Source organism: Macaca fascicularis, chromosome 7 (genome assembly GCF_037993035.2).
Source record: "Macaca fascicularis isolate 582-1 chromosome 7, T2T-MFA8v1.1".
NCBI lineage: Eukaryota > Metazoa > Chordata > Mammalia > Primates > Cercopithecidae > Macaca > Macaca fascicularis.
Window position 1 is genome coordinate 24,935,516 of NC_088381.1, and position 15,427 is coordinate 24,950,942.

Sequence of the window (15,427 nt, forward strand, 5' to 3'; positions counted from 1 at the left end):
CTTCCTGGCTTAGATGACCTTGAACACGATGACTCACCTCTGCACATCCTACGGTCTTCTCTGAGCACATATCCCACGGGACATTTGCATTCATATGACCCGTAAGTGTTCACACATCGGAAGGCACAGAGCAGAGGATTCTGGGCACATTCATTTATATCTGCAGCAAAGGAGAGTAAGAAAATAAGGGATCATGGACAGCAACAAAAGGGAACCTACCAATTGAACAAAAACTCTAAAACTTTTACCAAAAGTTGCAATGCTTCCTTGTCATAAACATGAATGGACCAAGTGGTCTCCCATTTCCAGGAAATTATAAAATGGGTTGATTATTTTATATTTGGTATAAGTAGGGTGACTCTCCATTCTCGATTCTCCCAGCACAGTCCCAGTTTATGTTTGTTGTCCTGGTATAATTATTAATGATTATTTAGGTGGATGGGAAATTACAGGCCACTCAACATATGAGGGGCTTTTCTGAAATTCTGGCTTTGAAGGCTCAGGTTGACCATTTGTCACTCCCTACAGTTACATGGCGTGGGAATCAGTTTTGCCCCATTCTGCCAAAACAATTGTGGTCAGCACAGAAGCCAACTCCTCCAATATTGTTAACCACCTCTCTTTCCCCATACAAAGAGGCTCCTGTGAAATAACAGTGATTCTTCTGCCCAAACAAATAGTGTTCCAGATCATTTTATACTGACAGAGACACTCAGTTTACACAGATGCCCATGTTCAAACCTTAAATAGATGGGAATGAGTTTACCATTAATGGAAAAAGAGTGATTTCTGCAGACTGCAGAGTTTGGAACCATCAGAATGTGTTTTGGAAAAGCAGGATCAAAATAGACCATCTCAACTATCATGTTGCTCCCCAAGGCCAGTGCTGACTAAGAACATGAGTGAGAGCCCAGATCACGACTTAGTCACAACCTTTAAAGATTTACCACAACTCTAACAATGGGCATTGATGGATCATATATGATGAAAGCTCTCTTTGCTACCAACTTTATTCTCTGCCTTCACCTCTCCTTCATTCTTAGGCCAGTGAGTCCCTACTTGAGAGCGTATCAGATCACCTAGAGGGCTGCTGGGCTCCACCCCACTCTCTGAGTTTCTGATTTAGGAGGTCTTGGAGGAGGATTGACAATGTTCATTTCCAGTAAGTTCACAGGTGATGCTGATACAGCTGCTCTTGGGAACCATCCTTTGAGAGCCACTGTTCTAGACACTCCCTCCCTTTCCTTCTTTTCATACATTCCACCAGGCTTATGGATGGACACTTTTCAGATGCTTATATATTATAGGCAACCACTTTTGCTGTGATCGCTTCCGAATGGCTACAGGATGTTGGTGGGTATCTTAGTGTGCAGTGCTTCTAGAAACAGAAAAGTAGAGAAAAAGAGAAAAGAAAAAGAAAGGGAGCATGAGAGACAAACAGAAAGAAGAGGAAAGTGAGAGTAAGAAAGAAGGTATTAAACAACACGGGAGCATCTAAATATAAGTAGTAGGGAGATACCAACGAGAACTCTCTGTGACATACAGTGTAGATGTGCCATGAGCACACAACTGTAGCTTTCTTGGATATCTCTCTTTCCCTACAGAGAAGAGGTCACAAAAGAAGAATGAACAAATGGCCCATCAGGCCTAGATGATCTTTATTATATACACCCTGAGTTGTATTCAATATTAAGACTTGTAATAAACCAATTGTTCCCATGATCAGTACATATAATCAACTGTTCTCTGTTTAAGAGATGTACCTTCACATGTCATCATTGGACCGGGCTCAAATCCCTCCTCACAGGTGCATTCAAAACCTCCAATCACATTCTTGCAGGTTCCATTTCCACAAGGATTGCCGACAGAACATTCATCAGTATCTGCAAGAAACCAGGAATGTGTGCAAAACATGATGAATTGAGAAAATACCTTTTATTCTATCAGAGGATTTTAAACTGTAATTTTTTTTTTTTTTTTTTAGACAGAGTCTCACTTTCTCATCCAGGCTGGAGTGCTGTGGTGTGATTTCAGCTCATGCAACCTCTGCCTCTCAGGTCAAATGATTCTCATGCCTCAGCCTCCTGAGTAGCTGGAATTATAGGTGCACACCACCATGCCTAGGTAATTTTTGTATTTTTAGTAGAGACAGGGTTTCACCATGTTGGCCAGGCTGGTCTTGAACTCTTGACCTCAAGCAATTCGCCCACCTCGGCGTCCCAAAGTGCTAGGATTAAAGGTGTGAGCTACCATGCCCAGCCTGATCTGTGATGTTTAATTCTCATTCTGTTCTTGCAAAAAAGGAGTATGCATGTCTTATTATCTCAGGTTTATAGCTGTGAAATTCGACTTGCTCAGTGGCAGTGGCAGTGACAGTGAGAATGACAGTGCCTGGACATCTAGCCCTTACAGTGCTCTTCTCCATGAGTTTCTCCAGCCTCCCACATTATAAACTAAATCTTCTACTTGGAGTAGATGCTCTAAGGGTTAAAAAAAAAAAAAAAAAAAAGGCCCCTATCACCCGTCAAAAGTTTCTGCTTGTTTAAAGCTAGAAATAACATCCCCAGTTTGGCTTTACATTACATCACTCCCCAAGAAGCCTTAAACATGATGGATTTTTGCCAGATATAAAATAAAAGACTAAACTTACGTAAAATAAAAGACCAGAGGTTAAGTAAAATTAATACATCGAATAAAATCAAGATTTAAGTAGATTTTGTTGATTCTGTTGAAACCAGATGGTTTACATTAAGCAGAGGAAAGGCTAGAAAAAATATGTTTAGGTTATGATCGCTCTAAAACATAGGCGGAGAGAACAAATCTTACCAAAGAGACCTAAAATATGTGTGTGTGTGTGTGTGTGTGTGTGTGTGTGTGCATATGCTTTCTAATCCATCCACCTAGAATACTCACCGTTCTTATTCTGGCACATCCCTTGGGGGAGAATATCTCCCTTTGGGAAAGAAATAATTTTAAGAAATAACATTGATATTCTAGCTATCTAAGGCACAGAAGAGTAATGGCTCTTGTCAATGGTTGTATCTTGTGGTGAGGTTCTTAAGTCAAAAGTGAAGGCAAAAGGCTATGGTGGGGAGCTCCTAGGCGAAGAGGGTCATTTCATATGCACATATTAGTACTAACTGAAGATTCTGAGGAGAAAACATTGAAATATTTGCTTTTGTTCTACTATAACATTCAATCACATTGCACTGTCAAGAATACTATTTCTCTTTCAAGTTAATAAAAATTCCGATACCATTGATCTTTAGAGCTGCAAAGGTAATTAGAAATGTTATTTACTTGCATAATATTACATTCTAAGGCCTAGAAAAGCTTAAAAACTTGCTTAAACTCCCACAGCCATAGCTGGAGCTGAAATCTACATAACCTGATTTCTTGTACGAAAAAAGTACTTTCTAATTCACAGAGACAAACTCTCAGCATTTATGCTACTATTAATTATGTTATACTGAATTGCTTTGGAATTCTTAGATAACTAAATATGATACTTGGATTTAAGTTAGAGTTAGTGTTGATTAAGGGTCAAAGGCCAGCCAGAGGAGACATTATTTGACATTTTAAAAACAGGGTTACAACAAAAAGATTGTATACTGGTTATATAGCCTTTCATCTTACTAAATGTAAAAGAATCCAGATAAAATTTTTATTTGATAATCGAATAAGATTATGACCATTAACAATTTTTTAAAAATTTCACAAAGACTTTCATTATGATGTTGTCCTTTCTGGTATCTCTTCTGATATGTCCAGTGTCTGCCTTCACCATTAGGCTGTAAGGTCCATGCAAGGAAGGAACTTGTCTTCTTGGTTCAGTGTTGCAGCTCCAGAGCCTAGCACAGTGCCTGGGACCTGACAGTGACTCACTAGTATTCTAAATGAATAATACATGAGTGGATAGATAAAACTTATTTCAGGCCAGGCATGGTGGCTCACGCCTATAATCCCAGCACTTTGGGAGGCCGAGGCAGGCAGATCACGAGGTCAGGAGATTGAGACCTTCCTGGCTAACACAGTGAAACCCCATCTCTACTAAAAATACAAAAAAAAAAATTAGCCAGGCATGATGGCGGGTGCCTAGTCCCAGCTACTCGGGAGGCTGAGGCAGGAGAATGGCGTGAACCTGGGAGGCGGAGCTTGCAGTGAGCCGAGATCGTGCCTCTGCACTCCAGCCTGGGTGACAGAGCGAGACTCCGTCTCAAAAAAATAAAAACAAAACAACTTATTTCAGTGCCATCTTGGTACCTATATTCATGGATATACAGTGAATACTGTATAGCCTAATTTTTAATTTGTAAAATTCCAATGGAAGAAAACTTATTACTCACCCACACATTCGTTCCCTGCTAGAATATAACCAAAGGGACACTCGCAGCGATAGGAGCCATCTGTATTGATGCACTGTCCATGTTTACAGACATCGGGTTCTTTGCATTCGTCCATATCTTAAGCAAGAGAAAAAAATAGTGAATAACAAGGTATTTTTTTTAAACATGAAGACAAATTATGATCATTTCAGTGTTTAATCAATAGATTATCTAATAATGCAATGATATAATTGCTGTCTAAATGAAGTGACAAAAAAGTAGCACTTAATTTTCCAAGATAGATGGAGAGAAATAAGAATAACTAGAGAAGAAGCTGATTGAGAATACTGAGAAATGCTGAGAATCCAGCACAGGCAACTGACCAACTGCTGAATCATCAGGTCCCACGATGATCCCACTTCCATAAGGACAGATCTGGCGGAAGGCCTCTGTGGCGGAGACACTCATTAATAGATAGAACAATAGCAATTCATTACAAGCTTCTCCACAAGCATTTTGAGGTAGCCAAATTGCCACATACTGTGCATATTGATAAATGATGGACAAAACAAGCCCAGAAACCAGAGGAAGTTAACGAGACTCCCTAAGATGTTGTGCCTACTCCTTGGGCATCTGTGATTCATGACATAATTAAAAAGAAAATAACTACCGAGGTCCTGAGATAACATAATTTTTAATGAACACTCTAATTAAACTTACAATTAAATTATATTGTGTTACTGTCTTCAAGGCCTACAGTCTTACTTACATCATGGCCAGTCTGCACCCTGCACGGCCCAAAGAGAAATGCAGATGACAGACATACCATCAGGTTCCGTGGGGCAGAGCTCGCAGGGGTCTCCCCAGCCTTCTCCCTTCAGGGCACAGCAGCATTCCTGTTTGGAGTGATTTCTGGATTTGGGTGATGAACACTTTCCTCCTTCAAACTTCGCGTAACAGTAGCTCATTCGCAAATCTGCAGCATAAATTTATGACACTCTTCAGTTGCTTTTCTACTGAGTCCTTACTGCACGATAGTGAATAAAGAACAATCCACTATGTTATATATGTTCTCCTCTCAGGACCACAGCAATACTCCTTATGTGATTCTAACAGTAACCAAGCTGAGACTGTTACAGTCATGGATATCTTTTGTATAGTGAGATCTGATGAACAACTCTGTGACCTTAATTTATTACTTCTCATTTTAGTCACTATTTCAAAGTAACCTGATGTGACTCCAGTAAAATCCCAAACTGACAGTTTTCAAAACTGACATCTGTCAGTGACTTCAGGATCGGAAAATCCACAGATGGAATCATTCACAAGAGTCCTTCATTGACAGCTCTGCTTGCAATATCATGTTTAGTGAGCACACTAGAGAACTAGAACTCTTAGTTCTGATATTTACTGTGACATCACACTTTGTTGTTTATTCTGTGTCCCCTAAACTCTGGAACCAAAATAAAATCCGAGATCACAGGCACAGAACAAATACAGAAGTGGCAACTTTCTAGATGGGCAAAAATACAACACAAGGGTTGGTCACTGAAGCAGATACTCCTGGAGATGCTGGCTACAAAACGCAGGTAGGGCTTTTTGTAGATTTTACACACACATACACATGCAGAGCTGTGTCAACGTTAAATTTTTAAAATAAGCTTGTTTAGTTCAACACAGAGAGGGAAGGAAGAGGAGGGCAGGGCTGTGGGTGGTTGGGAACAGAACAGTCTTTCCTTGAAGGAATATATTTCAATATCGATTATTGCTTGATGGCTCCAACAAAGAAGACGGGATCTACTTCCTATAAAATTCTCTAACACTGCTTGACATAATTTTGGAAACGGGCCTTTCCATTTCTTATAGAACACATTGACTCCAAAAAGTGAGCTCAACCAGGGGTATGGACTGTGTTTTCCCTCAAACTTGACTTCTCAAAGCCTTGCTAAACTCCTCTCATTACACAGAGGCCACAATCTGCAGGTTTAAAAGAAATGCTTTCATACCCATATTGTACTATTCTTTCTTTATATCTGACCACCTCTGCCTTTTTCATTCACTTCCATCACTGTTTTTCAATCCCAGGAACGATACTATCATAACCACCTAAGCACTTCTGATACAACAGTTTTACCAGCTTTTATTTCATGATAAAGAAGACAATGTAGGAATAACAGAGTTGCCAGAGATAAAGGAAAAGTTTTCATGAATTAAAGTTTCTATCTATCCGTCTATCTATTATATTTACCAAGTTATGTAAATCAAATTCAGGTAGCCTCCCCAATAAACTTGCTCAACTTTTCATGGCTACCAACTCATCTAGATAAATCATCTCTCTAATTTCTTTTTTTTTTTTTTGAGACGGAAGTCTCGTTCTTTCGCCCAGGCTGGACTGCAGTGGCACTATCTCGGCTCACTGCAAGCTCTGCCTCCTGGGTTCACGCCATTCTTCTGCCTCAGCCTCCCAAGCTGGGACTACAGGCACCCGCCACTGCGCCTGGCTAATTTTTTATATTTTTAGTAGAGACGGGGTTTCACCGTGTTAGCCAGGATGGTCTCGATCTCCTGACCTCGTGATTCGCCCGCCTTGGCCTCCCAAAGTGCTGGGATTACAGGCGTGAGCCACCGCGCCCGGCCCATCTCTCTAATTTCTATTCCACTTCCCCATCTGTTGTGGGTAGGACCTGGCAAGCACCTTTCAAGGAATTATCCTTCTGAAGGTCAAGAGCAATAAAAGTCAGTCCTGCGGCATATCTGCCACCCAAATGTTCGCTTTGCTGAGAAACTTCAAGATTGAACAAATTCTCGTTTCTTGGAGAACACTTTTGATCTCTTTTATTCTTCAAGTTCTTTGTGACATATAATGTTTTGTATTTATCAGTCTTGTTTTTATTATTTATGCCTCCAACTACCTTTAGATATAATTCAGTGACAACTCACAAAAATGTCTCAACAAATATATGAAAACTTAATTCTCTGCTTTGTCTTCCAGTTTGTAGTGTTTCTTTAAATATGTATGTTGAAATATTAGTGTGTTAAAATTCTCATTCTTTTTTCTTTTAATACCTGACCTCATCCCAGACCCCAGCTCTATCTCCCCTACACCACTCCACTCCGAAAAAAAAAATAATCTTGGCATTAGACAGAGACTCAAATGCATGAAGTTTTGAGTCAGCCTAAGTGGCAAATTCCCTTCGTTGAACTTTGCAAGTGGGAGTGGCTCATTTACACCTGTGGTCTTTAGTGCCAGGCTCTGTCCACCTGAGTCCTATGGCATTCGCTTTTTAAAAAACATTATCCACGGTTCTGTGGAATTTTCTCATTTCATGGGCAATAGAAGTCTGACTCCTAATTTGTCATCTTACAAGAAAAACCCAGCTCTCAATTTCCTGGCTCCAGCAAAATCTGTGTTCTGTAGGAGATTTACTTTAGCTTGTGGTGATTCTCTAGAATTGGCTTATTAATCAAGGGTGCCTTGAGTTGGGGAAGAGAGCTGTGCTCACCCACATACTTTAGGACTCGCTGGGATGCCTGTTTACCAGTCCATCTGCAAAGAGCCCTTAATGACCTCGAAATTTCATCAGAACTACAAAAGTCACTTTCCCTGCTTGCATTCCTCAGTTCTGGCTCTGCCTCCTGGAGCTGAGCAAGTGGCAGGGCTGCTCACAGCTGGGCAGATTCTTCCTGCAGCGTTAGCTTGCTCTGTGATGGGCCAGTGCAAATTGAATTAATAGCCTAGGAGTTTCCTCTGGCCTGCCACATCGGCAGATTCACACCTGGTTTCTCACTGCTTTCTTTCCAAATTCAGGCCAAGCCAAAGGCACACAAAAACAAGGGAGTAGGAGTTAGAATTTATCTGGCTAGTCTGTACCATGCAGAATATCTGTTCGAATTAAGCACCACCCTGAAATCCACACAGACCACTGACAACTACCAACAAGCTGAAAGCAACCAGAGAATTCTCAACACTCTCCTTCTTACTTCCCAAATAACTAGTTGAAAAGTAAAAACTTAATCAGATCATTAGAATAACAATAAGAGTCTACAAAGGACTCAGAAACTAACAAAGCTTTGTCACATATCCAGTAAGGCTGGTTGGGCAGATATTTATTGTTGTTTAAAATGAGGAAATTCAGCTTTCAAAAGATTAAATGACTTGTTCTAGACTAAATATGGCAGGGCTGGGACCCCCAAACTCAATTTTTTGAATCTTAAATGATATCCAGTGCCTCTTCCATGTTTGTTAATATGGAAGCAAAACTAAAAAACCATGCAAAAAAAAAAAAAAAACACCCAACAACCAAAAAAAAAACCCAACTCAACACCAAAACAACAATAACAACCAAACAACAAAAGATACAAGTGGAAAGAAAAGAAATACATGTTTGTTTCATGAAACTAGTCTGTGTATGTAGATAGCCATACACAATTGTATTGTTTAGAGAAGTCTAAACAGTTTTCTGGGACTTAAGCACATGCTGTGTTATGCCGAAGTTCAGGATCCTTTTGATTTTTGTTTAAAATTTGAAAGTCGTTGGCAAACCCTTGAAAGTCTTTACTGAAATAGTTGACAAGTATTATTCCTAAAAATGAACAATGGCCCAGCAAGAATCCTGGTCAGTTTACATTTATTTTTGTTTTCTTGGAGAATTTGTGATATAAGGGATGGGTACTATATTGCGGGGGCAGACGGGTTAATGTGCAGTTTTGCATTCTCGAGTCTAACTTTGGACCCATATTTTTCAGCTGATCTCTTCAGATGTAGGGGATATGTATGTAGCTCAACTTCCCCCAGGCTTTGCTGTTTTGGTGGCTCAAGGTGCTTCCCCACTGACGGGCCTATCAGCATTTGTGTTTTTAGTGGGAGAGAGGTTTAAATGTCAGTACAACTGTATAAGCAACCATAACTTGATGGATGAGTTTTTAACCTTAAAAGTGAAAATGAACCTTCTGACATATGGTTATCATTAGACCTCTGGGTGAATGAAAACTCTCCATCTTCCTGTTCACAAAGAAACAGAGCTTTGCCATGTTTGAAAAATAAGACCACCATAAATAAACATGGAGCAATGAAAGCCCAAAGCTTTCAAAGACACTTACCTTGGCACCTTCTTCCACTGGAGGACAAGGAAAACCCTTCTGGACATAGACATTTGAAGCTGCCTTCAGTGTTACTGCATGTGCCCAGGGCACAAATTTCTGGCTCTTCAACACACTCATCAATATCTAAAAGAATCACATGAGTCAAACAAAGTCAAAACACGATGGAGACATCATCAGGTACCAAATACACAATGTGGACATACAAAGGGCAGCTGAGTTTCCAAACTCTTACAATAATAAAGGTATTTTTCTGTACCACAATGCTGTGGACTGGACTTCTAGGTTGTCATGGCTTTAAAAAAAATAGTTTTGACAGTTATTGATATAAAAATGGAATGTGCAACTGCCTTTTAAGGGGTGCAGTGACAAACATCTCTTACCCAGACTGAGCTGCTTGGCTAACTAGAAAAGTCAGAGTAATTTCATAGTACCCTAGGCCAGGAAAGAAGCATGAAACTCTATAGAGTCACATTGCACCATTGTTCAGGAAGCAGAAATGCTGAAACTTTAAGCACATTGATAGTGAGTCACTCAATGTGAGATCTAGGCCTTTGAACCAAATTTACTCCCCTCCAATCATCCACAGAACTCTTCCCAATACTCCGTGTTCTAGCCCTAAAACTGAATTTTACAAGAACACTAAGACTCATGACAGTAAGTATAATCCTATGAAGTGGCTAACTAACGATATCATAGAAGATGAGGCTCCTAACTGATTTGTGGGTTAATCTTTCTAAAGACACAAAAATATCTTTCTTGTACAGGCTTTTTCTTTCATCATATAGATGAAATGGTACACTTAGAACTGTGGCACGTTTTCTTTAGTATATTACACAACTTAGTTCCTGTACAGGGGTAGTTAAGAGTAGCCAATATGAAGTTTGAATGGCTTGAATAACCATATGTCCTAGTTTGCCTGGGGAAGCCCCAGCTTATGCCGGTTGGCCTGACTTTATTGTTAATAGTGCCTTTTCTACTTTCAAAATTGGCTTGGTTTGGTCAATAAAACACATGATTACCTATAGAAAAATATGCCCACTCTATTCCAACAAACTCACTTATCTTTCCTTCTGACTTTCAGCAGGAATTTTTAGTGAACAAAGTGTTAAGTCTTAATTCTGAGCCATGCTACTTTTATGAGAATACTTCTTTTTTAAACAAAAGACAAAATATTCTTATATCCTGGGCCCTTTATTTTCACATTTGTGCAAAGGTTTCTACCCACACCAAAATGTACTTGCATTATACAACTTTATTCTCAAGAGACCCAACTAAGGAAAAGTTGAGAAATTAACTTTATTATCTTGACTTAATACTGCAAATACCACACAATAAATATTCTAGAAATGTGCAATGCCAAGTGATCCTCTTTCTGTGCAATGCAAAATCAGCTTCTCCATCATGCCAGGTTATTGGGTTGCATTTATACTTGTGTTATGTTCCCTGTGGCTTATTAATGAATCTGAGCTACTATTGCTGATTGAATTACTCCATTCCAACACTCCTTCCACCCCTATATCCAACCTTTTCTTAATAGAAAAGTTGACTTTTGTGAAAATGCTCAAATGTTTTGGGTTGTTTTTAATTATTATTACTATGACTATTTCTGTTATGGTAGAAATTAGCCTGTACATGCCAACTGATTAGGATAGGGCCAAATATTGTAGAAGGGACACATTCATTGATTGTGCAGTCATTTTTCTTTCTATATATATTCATTCTGTTCATTTTAGTGAACTGATGTATTGATAATAGAGTAAATAAAGCCAATTTTCAATAAAAGTAAAATAACATGCTTAAAAATTTGCATCTAGACAATTTCAATAAGGTATTTCCATTTTAAATATCACCACTTGATTGTTATTTAAATTGGATATATAATTAAATTTCTAGTTGACGATATTAAAAGTAGAGAAAATTCTCTTTGAGGATTAGATGCAGACCTGTTTAAAGTCAGGGGCATGAACTAGGTGACTTCTTGAAAATCCTTTCAACCCTACTTATTTATGAAATTGTAGTAATTAATGTCCTTCACTTAATGATATGACATATTCGTTGAGGTTAAAGGAAGGCCCTTGGGAGGCTGAGGAAGGAGGATCATTTGAGGCCAGGAGTTTGAGACCAGCCTGGCAACATAGGGAGGCCCCCATCTCTACAAATGATTAAAATATCAGCCAGGCATGGTGGCGCATGCCTGTAGCCCCGGCTACTCCAGAAGCTGAGACAGGACAATCACTTGAGCCCAGGAGTTCAAGTTTACAGTGAGCTATGCTCATGCCACTGTACTCCAACCTGGTGACAGATTAAGACCCTGTCTCCATTAAAAAAAAAAAGAAAAGAAAAGGAATGTAATACTATAAAATTTACTGAGAATTTATTTCAAATAACACATTTCCACTGCTCTATAGGTAAAAACAAAATAGACAAACGATATAACCACATTCATCCAAACTTGAGTGTGGTCATTTAAAGATTTTAACTGGAATCAGGAGTTATTTTTAGCTGCAAAGAATAGCCACTTAAAAAATGTAATTGAGAAATACTGGGAGGGGGATACAGCATTCCTACCAACCGTGTGAAAGCACAGTGGAAAAGAGTCAGGATCATATGATCAGTCATAGGCACAGAGCAAAATAACTTCATTAGAGATCAGCATGAGAATTAGTGCTTCTTGTCTTGCCAGAAGGATGAGACCATGTCATACCCTACGCCCTTGGATTCGTTTCTGATAAAGTATTCCAAAATGAAGATGTCATCACAAAAACTCTCATTTTGCTAAGTCCAGTGGATACCCGACACTCCTCCTTTGCTAACATTGACAGCCTTCCTACCTTCACACTTGTCATCTTGAAGACTGTATCCAGGTGGGCAAATGCATCTGTAGGACCCATCCAAGTTTTGACAGGTACCTGGTGCACATTTTCTGGGTTCTAGAAGACATTCATTGATATCTGCAAAGAAAAGGGAAAAATAAGGAAGAGGTTCCCACAGGCATAACTTCCAACAAACAATTAAAATTCAAAAAAACTAGAATAAATCAAAGAAATACACAAAGCAAATTAAAGTTCATAAAATTCCACCATGGAGAAAAATAAGTGATAATGAAAATAAGCTTTATCAGCTTTCAAAAATGTATAGTATAACCACCATATTTTATTTTACCTACATCAGATTAAATATTTCCAGAAAACTGTAGCATGTGAAAAGTCAGTGAGTATATAAAAATTTTAAGGATACTCAAAAGGTATGAGAGCTTACTACGAAAGTATTATAAAGAAAAAAATTTGAGAAGGGAAATCATAATTGCTTACAGAGCAATTTAACAATTTTGCTGTTTAACAGTTTAAGTATTCTCTGAGAATTCAATAGCTTAATTTTTAAAATAAGGGAAAAAGTGATTTTATATATATATACACATATACATATATGTATATATATTTAAATAAAAACAAAGCCTTTATAGGGAGGATTAATATAATTCCACTCTGACTTTTCCTCCAGGTTTCCAGAAAGAAGCATTAGAATAGAGGCTGCATGGTTCCTTAAGTGGTCTCTGGAAGCATTCTTTCCAGGTCTTTCCAAGCCCTGTACTTACCCACACAGGTCCTCCCATCTGGAGCCACCTCATAGCCTTCATTGCACTGGCACTGGAAAGACCCCACTGTATTAATGCATTGGCCATTTCGGCAAAGGTTCCCGTTTCCACTTGCACATTCATCGACATCTGCAGAAGAACCCCCAACAATCCTTTAATATATTCCAAAGATGTCATAATTCCAGCAATAATCAAAACTTTTGAAGGAAAAAATACTTTTTTTCTGAATTTTAGTGGCCTTTGCTGGCTTAGCCAAACAATAAATTCCAGTGAAGATCTCGTATGCAACAACAGAACTGGCTTTAAGCATCTATGCACATTTAACAATAAGATTACATTATTATATTAGAGACTGACAATTTATATTCAAATTTCCTATCAGTTTTTCCTTCATTTTCCTTTAGATTTTATTTTTAAATTTTCGATTTAAATTTTTTTGATTTAAAAAATAAAATTCTAATACACAATTCAGCTGAGGACATTATTTTATATTCTTGCAATTAGAAATATTTAAATTAGCCTATAGCACAACAAAATTTAAAGAACTTGGCTTATTACTCTTGCCGAGTATGTTTTAGAAAGGAGATTCTGTAGATTCAATGATTTATTTAAGAGAGGCTACGTGAAACATCTAGACCAGAAGGTTCATATTCCTGAATCACATAATTTCTGTACAAAGAATCACTTTTGTGTATTTAAAATTTGTTAAGCTTAATCTAATTCCATTTATTTTGAAATTTATTTTACAGCAAAATAGACATAAAAATTATAGCTGCTAATGAGCATTTTAATAAAAGTAATGGATATAGTTACAGTGGTTCCTCCTTATCTATGGTTTTGCTTTCTGGGGATTCAGTTATCCAAGGTCAGCTGCTATCCAAAAACAGGTGAGTATAGTACAATAAAATATTTTGAGAGAGAGAGAGAGAACGCACACAAGAAAGTACAGTCACCTAACTTTTATCACATTATATTGTTATAATTGTTCTATTTTCTTATTAGTTATTGTGTTAATCTCTTACTATGCCTAATTTATAAATTAAACTTCAGTCTAGGTATGTATGTATAGGAAAACACATGGTATATAGAGGGTTCAGTACTATCTGTGGTTTCAGGCATCTGCTAGGGGTCTCAGAACGTATCCCTCACGGATAAGGGGAACTTCTGGAATATATTTGATGTGGAATTAGCACACCGTATTTGACAAGTCCCGTAAGCAACTGTTATGCATAAGATAGCATAGAATTTTAAAAGACAGCTGGAACACTAGAAATGATGCTAATTACAAAGAACACATATAAAACTGACTTCCTTTGCTGATGCACAATTTTGCACACGCACCTATACAGTCATTGTTGTGAGAAAGGATGAAACCATGATTGCAGCGGCAGTTGAAGGAACCGATTGTGTTCCGGCAAGTTCCATTCCCACAGGCGTCTCTTTCACACTCATTTATGTCTAGTAGGAAGAAAGGCCATGAAGAAACATAATTATAAGTAGAAAAAGTGGTTACATGGTTACAGTGGCTAAACAGCATTCTAGAGTTCACCAAGCCTCATCCATAGGCTGAGAACTTCTTGATGTTGGTATCAGCTCCAGCAGCAGTCATCCCTACAAAAAACCAGGCAGCGGCAGAGCTCTAAACCTTGGGAATAAATTGTTTCCTTGGCTGGCCAGTGAAAGGAGGCAAGCTAAGGACATGAGACCTGAACAAGAATTATTTTATTCTATTTACTTCTAGAATTCTCCACCCTTGCCACTTTTCTCAAATATTTTCACTTGAAAATGGAAAAAACTCTGTGTGCATCTGGGTCTTGAGGTGTTGCCACCTTTGGCAAACTTCAACCTTCAAGATTCTCACTCCAATTTACCAAAAAGCAGTGACTCACCTGGCATTACCCCACAATCAGCAACAAAATAACTCAGCTTTCTAGCTCACCTGTCATTTCAGACAACTTTTCCTTCTTCCCTACACCCCTAAAAACATAGAACAACTTCCACCAATGATGACTTCTCTCACTCTTCTAAACCACCCCAAAGAGATGGCACTTAATTTGTTCTTTTCATACATGCTTGCATTCTTATTCGCCTTTTGATTGGTCTGTACTTTGATGATTTTGTAAAGCTACTTTGGCGTCTTATATGTCTTTGTATCTCATCACAACAGCTAGCATATTTCTTATAAAGAGTAGGTGCGCATTATATTAAGAAGGAAGAAAGAAAAAATTTAATGAAAGAAAGTTGTTACTGCTGGTTTGAAAGAATGAGGCACCATGAAGAGGGACAAGGATGAAAGGAGAGAGAGAGAGTGGAAGGTAACAATGGAGAATAGCAAAATGTAATGATTAGAGGTAGGATTTCCTTTCTTTTCACATTTTGGACATGAAGATAAATTATCTGTGAT

General features: G+C 38.4%; 1 protein-coding gene across 1 annotated transcript in view; it reads right to left on the bottom strand.

Annotated features, from left to right (window-relative positions):
• The window catches only part of FBN1 (fibrillin 1), a 236,321-nt gene that overhangs the window by 23,028 nt on the left and 197,866 nt on the right, over positions 1 to 15,427 (bottom strand). The window contains exons 47-55 of the mRNA XM_045395431.3: positions 14,365 to 14,481; positions 13,024 to 13,152; positions 12,260 to 12,379; positions 9,426 to 9,551; positions 5,152 to 5,301; positions 4,709 to 4,774; positions 4,347 to 4,463; positions 1,764 to 1,883; positions 38 to 160 (exon numbers count right to left, since the gene is read on the bottom strand). Of these exons, the coding sequence (XP_045251366.2) occupies positions 38 to 160; positions 1,764 to 1,883; positions 4,347 to 4,463; positions 4,709 to 4,774; positions 5,152 to 5,301; positions 9,426 to 9,551; positions 12,260 to 12,379; positions 13,024 to 13,152; positions 14,365 to 14,481 (1,068 nt within the window). The remainder of the gene's footprint in view (positions 1 to 37; positions 161 to 1,763; positions 1,884 to 4,346; positions 4,464 to 4,708; positions 4,775 to 5,151; positions 5,302 to 9,425; positions 9,552 to 12,259; positions 12,380 to 13,023; positions 13,153 to 14,364; positions 14,482 to 15,427) is intronic.